Source organism: Diceros bicornis, chromosome 9 (assembly GCF_020826845.1).
Source record: "Diceros bicornis minor isolate mBicDic1 chromosome 9, mDicBic1.mat.cur, whole genome shotgun sequence".
NCBI lineage: Eukaryota > Metazoa > Chordata > Mammalia > Perissodactyla > Rhinocerotidae > Diceros > Diceros bicornis.
Genome location: NC_080748.1, coordinates 7,637,655 through 7,651,839, shown reverse-complemented (window position 1 = coordinate 7,651,839; position 14,185 = coordinate 7,637,655). Strand labels below are relative to the sequence as shown.

General features: G+C 41.7%; 1 protein-coding gene across 5 annotated transcripts in view; it reads left to right on the top strand.

Moving 5' to 3' along the window:
* Positions 1-14,185, top strand: part of SACS (sacsin molecular chaperone) — a 113,819-nt gene that overhangs the window by 68,105 nt on the left and 31,529 nt on the right. For 2 of the 5 annotated variants that reach the window (XM_058547844.1, XM_058547845.1), the window contains 4 exons: positions 2,508-2,658; positions 8,174-8,261; positions 9,195-9,280; positions 12,879-12,990. In XM_058547844.1, coding sequence (XP_058403827.1) covers positions 2,508-2,658; positions 8,174-8,261; positions 9,195-9,280; positions 12,879-12,990 — 437 coding nt within the window. Of the gene's footprint in view, positions 1-2,220; positions 2,381-2,507; positions 2,659-2,686; positions 2,846-8,173; positions 8,262-9,194; positions 9,281-12,878; positions 12,991-14,185 lie in introns of those variants that run through there. The other 3 variants (XM_058547846.1, XM_058547848.1, XM_058547847.1) reach the window with 3 other exon arrangements.

Below are 14,185 nucleotides of genomic sequence, written 5' to 3'. Positions count from 1 at the left end.
ATTCGGGCTTCTGCTCAAATGTCACTTCTTAGAAAGGAGTTCTGGGGGCTGGCCCGGTGGCACAGTGGTTAAGTTCTTGCGTTCCGCTTTGGCGACCCGGGATTCGCAGGTTCAGATTCTGAGCGCGGACCTACTCACTGCTTATCAAGCCATGCTGTGGTGGCGTCCCACATATAAAATAGAGGAAGATGGACACAGATGTTAGCTCAGGGCCAATCTTCCTCACCAACCACACACACACACACACACGAGAAAGGAGTTCTGTAACCACCCTAGCTCCTTTACTCTCTTATCTTGCCCTGCCCCAGTCCCCCGCTCCCCCCACCCCCACTTCCCCAGCTGCCTTTAAATAGTACTTATCCCTACCTCGCTGACATCATAGGATGAATTTATATATTATTTGTCTCTTTGTTTATTGCTGTCTTCCTTCCCTAGAAGGTAAGCATGAGATAGGGACTTAGGTTTATTCATCGTTGTATTCCTGTCATTTAGAAATCTGTCCATACAGGACATAGGAGAGGTTTAACAAATATCATCTGCATGATTAAACAAGTGATTCCTAAATCTATATCCTTAGCTTGGACATCTCTCCTGAGTTCCAGATTTGTATTTTCCATGCCTACTAACCCTTTAAAGTGTATCCTGAGTATACTTGGAACTCCAGATGTTCGAAGCTTCTTATGATCAGCCTCCTTCCCCAGCCAAATCTGCTTCACTTCTTGTGAAATCCTCTCCGTTAAGATCATTTCTTTGTTGATTAAGTCTTCAACTCCATGCTTATGTTGCTTTGTCACCACATCCTTTTTGTCTGGCTCCCTAGGAGACAGCATAGGAAAGCAGGTAGATCTGGGGGTTATCAAAGGATTTAGGGGAAAGATTTGTGCTGGGGTAGGTGTGCTGTGACACTGTAGCAGAGGGTGAGAGCTCACATTCTTTCCACTTGTTGATATTCTAATGCATTTGCTTGTACTGTCTTGTCTGATTGAAGAAGGAAGTGTTTGTACGTTAGGGTTTTCTGGCGATCTTTATATCCTCCAATTGACTGAACATGCTTACTTGTTCCAAGCAGGGAAAGACTGGCATGATGTACAGCACTTTCCCTGTTAAACATGGTTATAAGGAAGGGATGGAACAGCTGTAAGGGTATTCTGTGTATTTATTACTGATAATGAGTTCTGAGTAATATTTTTTTATGGTGAGGGGAGAAGTGGTAATTGAAAAACAGTAATTAATACCATTTTTCAGGTCAACACTAAAATTTAATTCTATTCAGGGTATTTAGACAAGAAGCACACAAGTTTACCTGTTCTCGACATAGCCTTTGAATTACCTTAATAGATGTTGCCTTTGGTTTTTTTTTTTTGCAATGTGTCTCTCGTTCATACCTATGAGAAATAAGCCTGAGCAAAGGACTGACATTCTCTGAAGCTCCATCAAGCCACATACACTTTCAAATTACAAGGCAACGTTAGTTATCCTGGGGCCCTTCCTTCAACTCTAAGATGCATGTTTCTGATTTCAAGGAGCTTGCAGGTGTGATGGGAAAACACGCCTGTTTAATATAATACAATAATAATATAATAATAATATAATATAATATAATATTGCCAAAATGTTACATATATTTTAACGTGTTTATGTGTATTCTCATCTACTACTTTCCTACTGGCACTCCTTCCTCCAGCAAACTGAATCATTGATCCTACTTCTGCACCTTAAAAACAAACAGGAAACCAAACTGTGGACGCCACTTGTGTCCTGCAATCACCACGTTCCCCTCTCGTGACTCGGAGGCCACTATAAATCTTACTTGGAGATGCTTCCAGAGATTAAGGCATTAGAGTTGAAAGAGACGTAGGCCCTATTAATGCCTGGTTCTGCACTTGATGGCCCTGTTGAACTCCATCAGGGAAAATACACGTCTTCTCTAACGGGCGTTCTGCACAGATGGCGAAGTGTGTGAGGCTGTCCTGGCCCCGGCGCTGCTGCAGACGCGGGCGGGGCGGGCCCAGGGGGCGGGGCGTCCAGGCAGGCGGGGCGGGGCCTGGCGGCGGGGCGCGTCCTCCGCTAACGGTCCGGGCAGACGGGCGCGTGCCCGCGGGCGGCGCCTCCGGGGGCCCGTGCCGGCCGGGAGCGCGCCGCCGCCGCCTGCGTCTGCCTCTCCCCGCGGCCGCGGCTTCCTCTCGCGTTTCCAGCGCGGCTGGGGCCGCTGCTCCGGGGCTGCGGCTGAGCCCGGCCGGGGCGGCGCTGGTCTGCGCCATGAGGCTGCCGCCCTCCGGGCCCGCGCCGGGCCTCTCGGTGCGGCGGGGCCGGCCGTGAGCAGGCGCCGGCGCCTGGGGCGGACGCGGGCGTGCGGCGAGGACCCCGCGATGGGGGACAGGTAACCCGCCCGGGCCGGGCCGAGGGCCGCGAGGGTCCCCGCCGCCGCGACCCTGGGCGGGAGGGCGCGCTCGGCGGGCGCGGGGCCCCGCGCGGCCCCGCTGAGCCTGCCTTTGCCTTTCGCACAGGTGGCTGCGGGTGACCGTGCTCCCCGGCTGCGTGGGCTGCAGGACCGTGGCCGTTCTGGCGTCCTGGACCGTGCGCGACGTCAAGGAGCGCATCTGGGCCGAGACCGGCCTCCCGGTGTCGGAGCAGCGGCTGCGGCTCGGCGACAGGGAGGTAGGGCGCCGTCCCCGCTCCCGGGTGGCACGTGGGGCCTGCCGTCTGTGCTGAGGTTCTGGCACATCCGTAGGCTCGCTGATAGTGCAAGCGAACGGGTTTTGTTCTTGTGTCGTGGAAGACAGATGCTCATTTCATGCTCACGCTGGAAATAATGCTTTGTAGATAACATGAAAAAATGACACGGGTATGTCGCTATCAGTAGCTGTAATTTTTATTGGTTTATCATTTCAATATTTGCATTCCCCTCCTCCCTGTCTTGCGTGAATCTTCACTTCCTGAAATATTTCAAGATACTTTTTTGATGGGCATTACAGCCAGAGGGTTTTTTGAGTTTGTTGTTTGCCTGTTTAGAGACGTTATCATTGAAGTGACTTAATCATTACTCATATTTTTCTAGTTGTATTATACATTTAACTGGAGTACTGGTAAATTCACCTTTTATGTCTTAGAAGTTTCCTCCCATTTGCAGGACTGAAAGGATTTAATATAGAAGCTATTATTTGGGGAGTGAGTTTATATTAAAACTTCTGAAGTGAAAATGAATGACAGCGGATTAAAACTTTGGAAAATAGGAGTATTTCATATTATCATATATATCCTTTAAGATTTGTGAAAATACTGCAATTTTCTTAAAGGAGGAGTTAAGTGGAGACATTTTACTGAAAATTAGCTTATTCTTTTATCCTAATAAATATCTTCACTTTTTGTATGATAAAAGAACATTATTTCCAGGATTTAAAAGAGGCAAAACAGAGTTGAACAGATACACAAGGAATACTTGAGCCATGCAGAATGCCATGTCAAGTATTGGATTTCCTTACGACCCAATACAAATTCCGGCAAGGTACTCTGTGCCTGTGATTTTTAATCCCTCAGTGTAATCTTGACCTTCTGTGTTCCAGGTCACTCGCTGGTCTCTTGCCCACTTAGACACAGATTTCTGGTTAACCTGTTCTTATGTTCCTCCCCGGATCCGTCTCCCTTACCAGTTCCCCAGGGTGCTTGGTGGCATGCAGACAGTGACTTGATTGAGGACTCTGGACAGAGTTGAGGAGCAAGGCTTGTCGTTCTTACCTCTTTTTCTGCACCACCGTTATCTCTTAACCATTCTGTGTATACTCTTCCTGGTTCTATACCCACTTCTTTGGTTACCCCTCTGGTTCTGCTTTGTCATCTGGTCCTCTAGATGTAGTCATATCCAGAGGCTCAGTTGTGGCTCAGTCTTGCCATTAGAAGTGTTTTTGGAGGTGTCTATGCAAAACGTTGATATGGAATGGTGAACGTGACAGTGGTGTGTAGAATGTTTCAGATTGGGTGGGTGGGTATTGGGGGGTCTCGTTTGGAAACTTGTGCTAGTGTAAGATAATGAGGTTCTAGACCACGATAGTAGAGGTGAAACTGAAAGGGAAGGATATACAGGAGACTTTGTAAAAGACAAAATTTATGGCAGTTTGGCACCAAATGGATGTGTGTGTTGGGGAGGCGGTGGGGGTGGTTGGATGTAGAATAGGGCAGAAGGCCTTGCCAAGCCTTGTTCACAAGCTTTGAGTCAGACCAGGAAAATAGTGATTCAGTTAGCAGAGATGAACAAGTACAGAGGGGAGTCTGATTTTGGAGGAAAGGTGGTGATCAGTTTGCTTTTATATGTGGTTCAGCTGATGGTGGAACATAAAAGAAGCATCTGGGAGTATGCATGAAGAGGTAGGTGAACTAATCCTATTTCCTGTACCGCCAGTAGGTAACAGAGGCCAAATTAATTAATGTGTTAGAGAATCTGCTTTCCTATTTCTAACAGGAATGGGATAAAACGAATTCTAACAAATTCTAAGGTGTCTGCTGTGTAAGAGTCTAGACTAGAGTGGTACTCAACAGGCAGCTGCAGATCTGAGGCTGAGGGGATGGAGGTCAGCGCTGGAGATTTAATTTTGGGAAGTAACTTGCTCAGCACACGTCTCCTGTACTTTGGTAAAATGCACTGGGAATATGATTAACGTCTATTGAGCAGCTGTGTTTCACACACTGTTCTAGGTACTTTGCATGTATCATCTCATTTACTACTCAAAGCAACCTCATGAGTTAGTTATTACCAGTCCATTTGACGGAAGAGTAACGCTAAGATTCAGAGAGATGAAGTGTCAAATCAGGATTTGAACCCAGGTCTGTCTGATTCCAAAGTCTATGGACTTTTTACTGTCACTCCCTAGAGGGTCTGCCAGAGTGTCAGTTGGGGATAAATAAAAATTAAATGTGAAGTTCTGTAAGACAGAGAAGAAGAGCTTAAACCATTAAAAATGAACTTTAAAGTTGAGGATGGAGCTCACCCCGGAGACAGAAGAGGGTGCAGTTCTCTCCCGGGTCAGAGAGCACCAGCTTCTGCCTAGTTTAGTCACGCTAACGTGTGCCATTAAAAAGGTCACCTTTATATATGCGAATCTTTCACAGAGGTGGTTTTCTTTTCCTTTTTAATTCAGTGCTGCTCAGAACCTTTTAGATTTGAATTATTGGCAAGAATTCTAAATATTTCAGGGTAGACAGGAAACAAAAGCTGTTGACGACTCGCTGTCACTGCCTGGTTTGGGTTGGTAGTGGACATAGTTAGCAGTAGGCACTCAGTCCTCCATCTGTCTGGGTCCCCTACCATCCTCCTTCTCCTTGTCTCTCTTTTGCTTTTCTGGCCTGGAAGTGGACTTTGTAAGTTCTTTACTTGACCTCCTGTCCCATGAAGAGACTGATGCTATTCGTTATAGCTGTGCATCTTCCTGGTCCTTTTTCCTCCGTACCAAACGTGTTTGAGCCGCAAACTAGCAGGTTTGAAGTACTACTCTCCTGTCTTTAATTGATGAAAATATCCTCCCTGTCAGCTCTTGAATCTTGAGAACCTCCTCGTGTCCTTGACAACTGAACAAAGGAAGAAGTGTTGGGGAAATCCAGGTCAAAGTTAATTTTGTATTGTTTGCTTAATGATTTGGAGAGAGTTACTATTATTTCACAGTAAGAGAGAGTCACTTCCCTGTCAGTAGGCCACTGATTACGTCTACCAGAAGCATTCATTGTCAGGCTCGCATTGCCAGTGCCATCTCTTCTTACTAGCATCGGTCTCCTCCCAGCCTCCTTCCTTCTCAAGTCCTCTTTAAGGCTGGGAAACTTCCTGCATTTTAGATTTCTTTCCTTCCTCCCTTCCTGCCTCTCTTACTTTAAATGTACCTTAGCAGTACTGGATTGGACCAGTAATCCTTGGTTTATGTATGGCTCTCTTTTAGTAATTAATTAATTAGTTAATTAACTAACAACAGAATGAACAACCATGATGACATCCTACAGCGGGAGAATTAGAACACTGTTGATATTTATATTTACCTCTGTGATTCTCCTCCCCAGCCTGTATGCCTGTCTCTCTTTCCTTACCCCTTTGGGTTTATTATTCTGGTGCCTTTTTTGTAGTTGTTTTAATAGTTTCATCTAAGTGTGTGTATGTGAGTGTGTATATATATGTCTACCTATTTACGTATATATATGTGTGTATGTGCATGTATAACCTAAACATGTGACCTAAACAATATACTGTTTACTTTTACTTGTTTATGAACTTTATAAGGAGCTTATTATTCTACATGTAGTAACCGGGAATTAGCTTTTTTTCACTCAATATTATGAATATTCACCCAAATTTATGTGTAGTTTAGTGAATTCATTTTTCATTGTTGTAATATTCCACTGTGTCAATATGTCATAGAATTTGGGTTGTTTCTAAATTTTTGTTGTTAACAGTACTGCTGTGATTCTTCTTATCCATATTCCCTGTGCAAGGAGTTTTTACAGGCTTGCTTTAAGATTCAGTGGGAATATGTATATGAAAGTGCTTTATAAACTGGGAACTGTAACAGTGTGTTCAGATTTGTATTTTAGAAATGGGGACTAGAATGCAGATGATGTACAGAAAGTAAGGAGACCAGATGGGAGATTGTTATAAAAATCCAAGAGATGTTGAGAGTCTGAACGATTGGAAATGCAGAAGAGCAAGTTTGATATGAGAGAAATTGAGAATGGACATGCTCGGACCTAGAGATTGATTGGACATGTGGTCTGGAGAGAGAGAGAGAGCTTTTCCCTGAGCTTTGCTTGTTAAAGTGACCAGGTAGAAGGTGCCAGTATCAGTTGAGATACAAAGTAAAGGATCAGAGATAAGTGTTGAAAGGAAAGCTAGTGAGCTCACGTTTTGACAGGTAGAGCTTTAGGAACCTTGGAGGGTGTCAGTGTGAGATGGGTGGTAGACAGTTGGAAATACTGAATTTTTGATATGGTAAATGATGTCTTTCATACCCTGTCCAGGAAGTAAGTTACAAAGGTGGTTCTTCGGGTGAGATTTTGAGTAATTTTTTGCAGACTGTTGACCTGTAAGAAATCACTCCATAGGAACACTTGAGACTGGACCTCTGGGGAGAAGATTGATCTGGCTTTGAATTAGTTACCTTATTTTTCAAAAAGGTACCCTATTACACTGCTCCTGTGGGTCCTGATCACACAGTATTGTACCCTGCCTTTATGAGAAACAGAACAACCACAGGAACACGAGTTTCAAGGTGTTTTTCAGGAAAGCTGATTTCAGGGAAATTATAGACCAAAGCAGCTTCAGAGGTGGGAGTCTTCGCTTGCCCCTTCCTTTCACGTCACACCTTTTTGGTAGCAACGTTGGAGACATTGGGTGTTTTCCAAAGTGTATTTCTTTTTTTTTTTTTGGCGAGGAAGACTTTCCTTGAGCTAACATTTGTTGCCAGTCTTCCTCTTTTTGCTGAGGAACACTGTCCCTGAGCTAACATCTGTGCCCATCTTCCTGTTTTTTGTATATGGGATGCCACCACAGCATGGCTTGATGAGCAGTGTGTAGGTCCACACCTGGGATCCGAACCTGCGAACCCCGGGTCGCCAAAGCAGAGCACGCAGACTACCACTATGCCACTGGGCTGGCCCCCCAAAGTGTATTTCTAGGAACAATATCCTATAAGATACTATGAAAATAAATGAAAAAAAATTTTCTGCTAAAATTTGTGAAATACTGCTTAGCATAATCCTTTCTAGGAAAGTTATCATACATATGAATATGTTAGATGCCCTAAAAACCAAATTACTCCAGCTAATTTAGAACATGTGTTTTTTTTTGTCCTGTAATGTCTGTTGACACCCTGTGGAGCTCTGTTCTGAGGAGTATACTTTAGACATGCTGATCAAAGGATCATTCTGGGTTGATAATCCTGATTCATCATAAAAAATTTAAATTATTTTAAGGAAAAATATGTGTATCTTTATTTGTAATTATTTAAGGAAAAATCCTTTAAATTTTTAAATAAAATTTTTGACTAAATTTCTGTTCTTTGAAATGTTCACTTCTCCAGAGTGACTTTTTTCCTGATAAGAGCATTATTTCTTAAGTGAAAAACAAAATTGAGGTAAAGTTCTGAATTTACAGCATTAGGAATTGTAGTGCTTTTCATACATTTTCTTTTCTTTTTTTCAGTTATCTGACTGGATCAAGATTGGAGATCTGAATTCCAAAGATTGTCAGCTTTTTGTAAACCTTCAATCAAAAGGCTTAAAAGGGGGAGGTATAACGTTGACTTTACCAGGAGTATGTGCCATTTTTGGTTGCACAAAGATGATGTTTTAGAAGTGAAATGAAGGTGGATATCATTAGGATGTGAGAGGGACTACCGGGGCCGGAGGGAAGCAAGGGCGAGTGGAGCGGGTGAATGATGGGAAGGCGTGGGGTGGGGCAGTCTGTGGGGCAGCGTCCTGTGTGGCCTGGTCTTGGTGGGCAGTTGTACCAAAACCATGCCAATAAATTTATAGTGATAATTTTGTTTTTTTAAGCACAGATTTCTTTTTTACCTTGTATAGACAGCTTTTTTCTTTTCTTTTTGTGCATCTGAGAAATTGCTTCCCTTCCCCCCATTCTCCCTACACTTTCCTGTCACCTATCTGCAGGTAACCTGGTTAGTCATTTCTGAGAATCTCTAGTTTAGGAAAGGTTTAAGGATATTTGAACTGGACAGCCATTGAGACAGTGACTGGGCTGAATTTCAGAACAGTCGTTCTGTCGATTGGAGTCTTTTCTGTCAGTTGAGTTTGAGAATATTAAGAATGTCATAATGGGCACCACTAACTCTGGCTTATTATTTAGTGGCAAAGCACCCACAAAATAGCACCATTTATTTCATTTGCTTTGGAGAATAGCAACAACCTCCTCACCATTTTCTTTATTTTTGAATTAATAATCTTTTGTGACATTTAGTATATTTTTGAACACTTTTTTAAAAGCAAATTTGTAGTTTAATTAAAAATCTTGAGATCTGATAAAATTGAATCTTTACTTTCTACTGAATTTGTTTAGTCAGGTAGATTTTCATACCAGAGTGCTACAATAAAATGTATGAAGTTATAACTTCTATAATTTTACTGTTTCTTGGAACCGAATAACACATTGGGAACAAGCCATGGAATTTTTTTCTAAATCATTTTAAATGTGTTCTGTATTTTAGGTCGATTTGGTCAAACAACTCCACCACTTGTTGATTTTCTCAAGGACATTTTAAGAAGATATCCAGAAGGAGGACAGATTCTTAAGGTAGGGCATGTGTTGTGTACATGTGTGAATTTACATTGATAAAAATGAGATGGAGTAAAATTAGACGTCCTGTTAGCCTTTAAATTTTTAAAAATTTCGTTGAGATGTGAACAGCTGTCTTTATTTCCTTCTGCGCCTGCAGCGCACGTACTGGATGGGATGGGTTGAGGAGGCAGTCGGTGTAAACAGATGAGGTTTCAGAGGCGCAGGAACTCACTCAGCTGCCGCGTGCTGTGATCAAGCACAATGTTGCTCTAGGAACACTTTTTTTGGTAATTTTATGTAATTACATAATTTAATTTAAGAATTTTTTTTTTTTAAAGATTTTATTTATTTTATTTCCCCCCAAAGCCCCAGTAGATAGTTGTATGTCATAGTTGCACATCCTTCTAGTTGCTGTATGTGGGACGCAGCCTCAGCATGGCCGGAGAAGTGGTGCGCGCCCAGGATCCGAACCCGGGCCGCCAGCAGCGGAGCACACGCACTTAACCGCTAAGCCACGGGGCCGGCCCTAATTTAAGAATTTTATGTACAACATTGTGCAGGGGCATTACAAACCAACCAACCGACCAAACAAAGAAAGGGATACAAAACCCACATCCAGGGGCCTTGACCACAGGCCTGTCAGACCCTGGGGTTTAGAGGTTTGCTTTTTGAGAGAGACTTATTTAATAGGATGATTATTTTAGTTATTTATTTCTATTTATGATATATTCTTTTAGTTTGAATACACACATTTAAAAAACAAAAAACTGAACAACCATAAAAGAAAGCAATAATAGAAGATATTGCAAAGATTAGATTTTGTGTTTAAGCTTGTGTTTAGAGCTTATGTTTAAGAAACCTCCCTAATTAGTTGTAAAAGTAGATTGGTTATTATGCATGTTCCCTCTTATTAATCTATTTAGTGTTATTACCTTCGGTATCTTAGCCTTCATTATATTTTCTAGTGTAGATGGTAAGTTTTTGGAGAATAAAGACTCGGTCTATTTAACTTATCTTTAATAGTTGTACTCGGATATGTGCTGATTGAGGATTGCTGCATCTTTAATGATTTTGATAATGACGATATATTGGAGCAGTTTAAGTCCGTCTTTCAAAATAGGCATCAGTGGTTCACAGAAGGTTAATTTCAAAATTATTTTTATATTGAGATATTAGGAAAGTGAAGATGAAAGAGTGTGGTTATTGGGTTGTTATGGGGCAAGAGAGAAGTGAAGAGAATAAATTTAGGAGGAAGATTTCATCCCTGGTAACGGGAGCGAGGTCTCTTCAATTCAGCAGTGAAGGATTGGGCTCCTGCCGTGACACATGGCCGGTTATGAGCGAGGTCTTCGCGCATCCTGTAGTCAGCAAGCAGCTGGTGTTGAGTCCTTCCACTTTGCTTGTTGTATGTATTTGTGTGCTAGCTTGCTCAGTGTAATCTTTGTTCCTTGGATGTTTTAGTTGAATTCAACTGTGTTAGATTTAATAGGCATCTTAGAAATCTTCTAGACTTAGACCACCACCTTTTGTGATGTTTGCTGAAACAGGCCCAGAGAGATTTTAGTGACTTGCCCAAAATCATAGCAAATTGGCATGTTTATTGACCCCTCTTCTCAACATGAGTTTGAAAGAGATCCCCTGAGAAAAAACGTCCCATCCTATTTTTTGTTCAACTTGAGACTGATAGCTGGCACCTGGATTTGGGATTTTATCTTCAGCGTTCTTCATCTCTGCTCCCTAAAATACCCATAAATACAAATAGATATCCAAATGAAAACAAGATCCAACCTCTACAGTGCTGTCATTTTGTAAGTTAGCATTGTATTTTGTTGCCTATTTAATTCTTATTTTTGTTTTTTATATTATAATATCCTAATGTAAATAAGGCTGCTAATTTTTAGGGATTATGTTAGACTAAATAAGGTAGGACTAGGTCTAAAAATCCTATGAGAAATAGGTAGTTGTGTAAATAGGAGGAATTTGTAGCTGGGAAGGAGGTAGATAAGGGCGTGGTTCACATGTTCGTGTTTGGGGTTGAACGGGTGGGATAAGACTCCCCGACCCTTTAGTGTGCACTGGTGAACCGAATGCCTACCTGATCTCAGAGCTAGCTTCAGTTCGGCACTGTTCCCTCACTCAGTCTTACAGTTGTCTTGTTTCATGTGGGCACCACGTCATCTTTCATCTCTGATGAAGGCTTTGCTGTTGGCATTGCTGTAGTATCAGTATAAGCTCTCTTCAGTTCTTGCCCATCCCCACCGCCCCTCCCCCTCCAACCCCCGTTTAGTGATACCAGGGTGCTGGGAAAGTAAAAAAATAGTTCTCCCCAAAGTTAGAGGTTAATGAATGTAATAATACAGGGTGAATTATTGTGTTTCTAAAGACTCATCCATTTAAAATATAATCACTTGATTTGGTTTGGTCTGAGTTGGGGCTCATCCAGGCTGTTGTCGTCTGTTGACTTTCCCTTACTTGAGACAAGGTCCAGGATAAACTAGGACAATATCTCTGGAGTTTGTTTCAAGTTTTAATGATTGTGGTGTTGGCTCAAGAAGTTGGACTCTTATTTCAGAGTCTGGAGCTCCCTTCAAATGGCCCAGTGCCCAACGTGTTTTTGGGGAGGTGTGCCAAAGAGATGGGAGTTGTTGAGACTAGGGTTTTTTTGAGGCTACTGATGGGTGGAAATCTTGTAGTTTGCCCTTTCCTTTTCTACATTACAAAGGTCTGACCACCCATCCACCCATCCACTCACCCACCATCCACCAAACAAATAATATTCCTGTCTTCTTTATGAAAGGAATAAGTCAGTCCTGACCTTTGAGGAAGTTGAAGGAGAGAGACAGGTTCATATCTCGAGTTCTCAAGAATGCAGCATGTTGGGCTGGCCCCGTGGCTTAGCGGTTAAGTGTGCGCGCTCTGCTGCTGGCGGCCTGGGGTTCGGATCCCGGGCACGCACCGACGCCCTGCTTCTCCGGCCGTGCTGAGGCCGCGTCCCACATGCAGTAACTAGAAGGATCTGCAGCTATGACATACAACTATCTACTGGGGCTTTGGGGGGAATAAATAAATAAATCTTTAAAAAAAAAAAAAAAGAATGCAGCATGTTAATGGTACATATAAACTGATACATTTTTCTTCTAAGAGAAGCTACGTTTGGTAAGCGAAATGATAAATAAAGGTTAATGACAAATAAAGGTCTATTTTTAGTAACTGCTCAAGAATGAGGTACATGTCCCAGATGACAGACCAATCTGTGCAGCTTTTGGAAATGGAGTAATTTGTTTTGAATGAAGGCTTTGGGTGGATTGTAAATAAGAGACCGAGTTGTAAATAGTCTCAGGATTTGTATTTAGAGGCTAAGAGAAAACAAGTTAGAAAACGCATTTTAGGTGGGTATAGTTGGAGAAGAACTCATTACCTTTTCAACCATACTCTCATATGGATGTAACAATTACTTTTAGTGGTATCCTCACCAGATCTCAAGATAAAGATGCAAATAGTGGGTTTCCTTTACTTAAATGTAATTACTTTTTAAATATTATAGGTAAATACAAAGATGGGCAGTATATTACTGTATTACTAAATATTATTTTTTGGTGTATTTCTTGATTAGGAATTAATTCAGAATGCAGAAGATGCTGGGGCCACAGAAGTTAAATTTTTGTATGATGAAACTCAATATGGAACAGAGACTCTTTGGTCACAAGATATGGCGCAATATCAGGGTAAGACTCAATAATTGGTTAGGAACAAGTTTTATTTTATGTACTAACAGGTGATTTTTAGTGATTTATAATACTCTGTTTAATGAACAGTATAATTACCACCTGTACTTCACTTCTTGGCATATTTAATTCCACTTCTTCAGATGTTTTTCTCTGCTTTTGGTGGGCAGGTGTCTCTGCTAGTTGTTATTTTTAGAGAACAAAGAATAAAAATCTCCAAAATCAAAGTAACAAGCAATGTAAATACATAAGCTTCTTATTCTATTCAGGCAACTTGTGAGTATTTTATATCATTAGCAAGACAAAAAGACACTCTTTCCACATATATAACACTTCTCTGCACTTGGAAAGAAGTAAGAGGCAGCGCTTTTGTGTATTATTTTCTGCTTTTAGGGTACTCTTGAAGTGTTTTGAAGTGAGGTGGGAGAAAAGATTGAAGGAGAGAGGGGAATAAGGAAAATGAAAGACAATAAGAGAACCATAACCAATAGACTCCTGATGTCTCAGTCCTGCTCTTTGAACTGTTGTGTTGAAAAGAATGTTCTTAACTTTTAGGGCAGCTTTACAGTCAGTAGGATCATTGTGAATGACTGTATATGATAGAAAGTTATTGAGAAAAGGGAGGATCAATTCAGACTTTTCTGGACATATTTTTAAAGAGATGTAAGTCACATATTTTTGAAAAGATGCTTTATGATTTAAAAGGGCAATCAACCTTATTAAATATTTAAACATTAAATATTTAGCATTTATTATAGCTAATATATTCATTCTTAGGTCAGATTTGTGATATGAAGGTTGCATTTTTTTTTTTATTGTATAAAGAGATGCGATGAGATGTAATAGAGCAGGAGGTTTTCGTTCTCTTCCTAACTCCTGCCACCTTCATGATCTTGGGCATGTCATCTCACCTCCATTGTCCATTTTTATAATGAGAGGATTAAACCAGTAGGGTTTCCTGGTTCTAAGATTCTATGATTTAGTGTAACCATTGTTGAAAGATACCAAGTGTGGATATGAAGGGCTTTGGTTTAATTCCACAGGGCTACTGTGTTGTATACATCTCCACAGGGTACTGGTGTGCTGAGTGGCAGCTCTGATCCTCACGTTTACTCACTGTGATTAAGCAGATTAGTGAGACTTGCCTAATTTCAGTCTGCTCACCTATAAAATGGTAATAAGAACAAAATCTGCC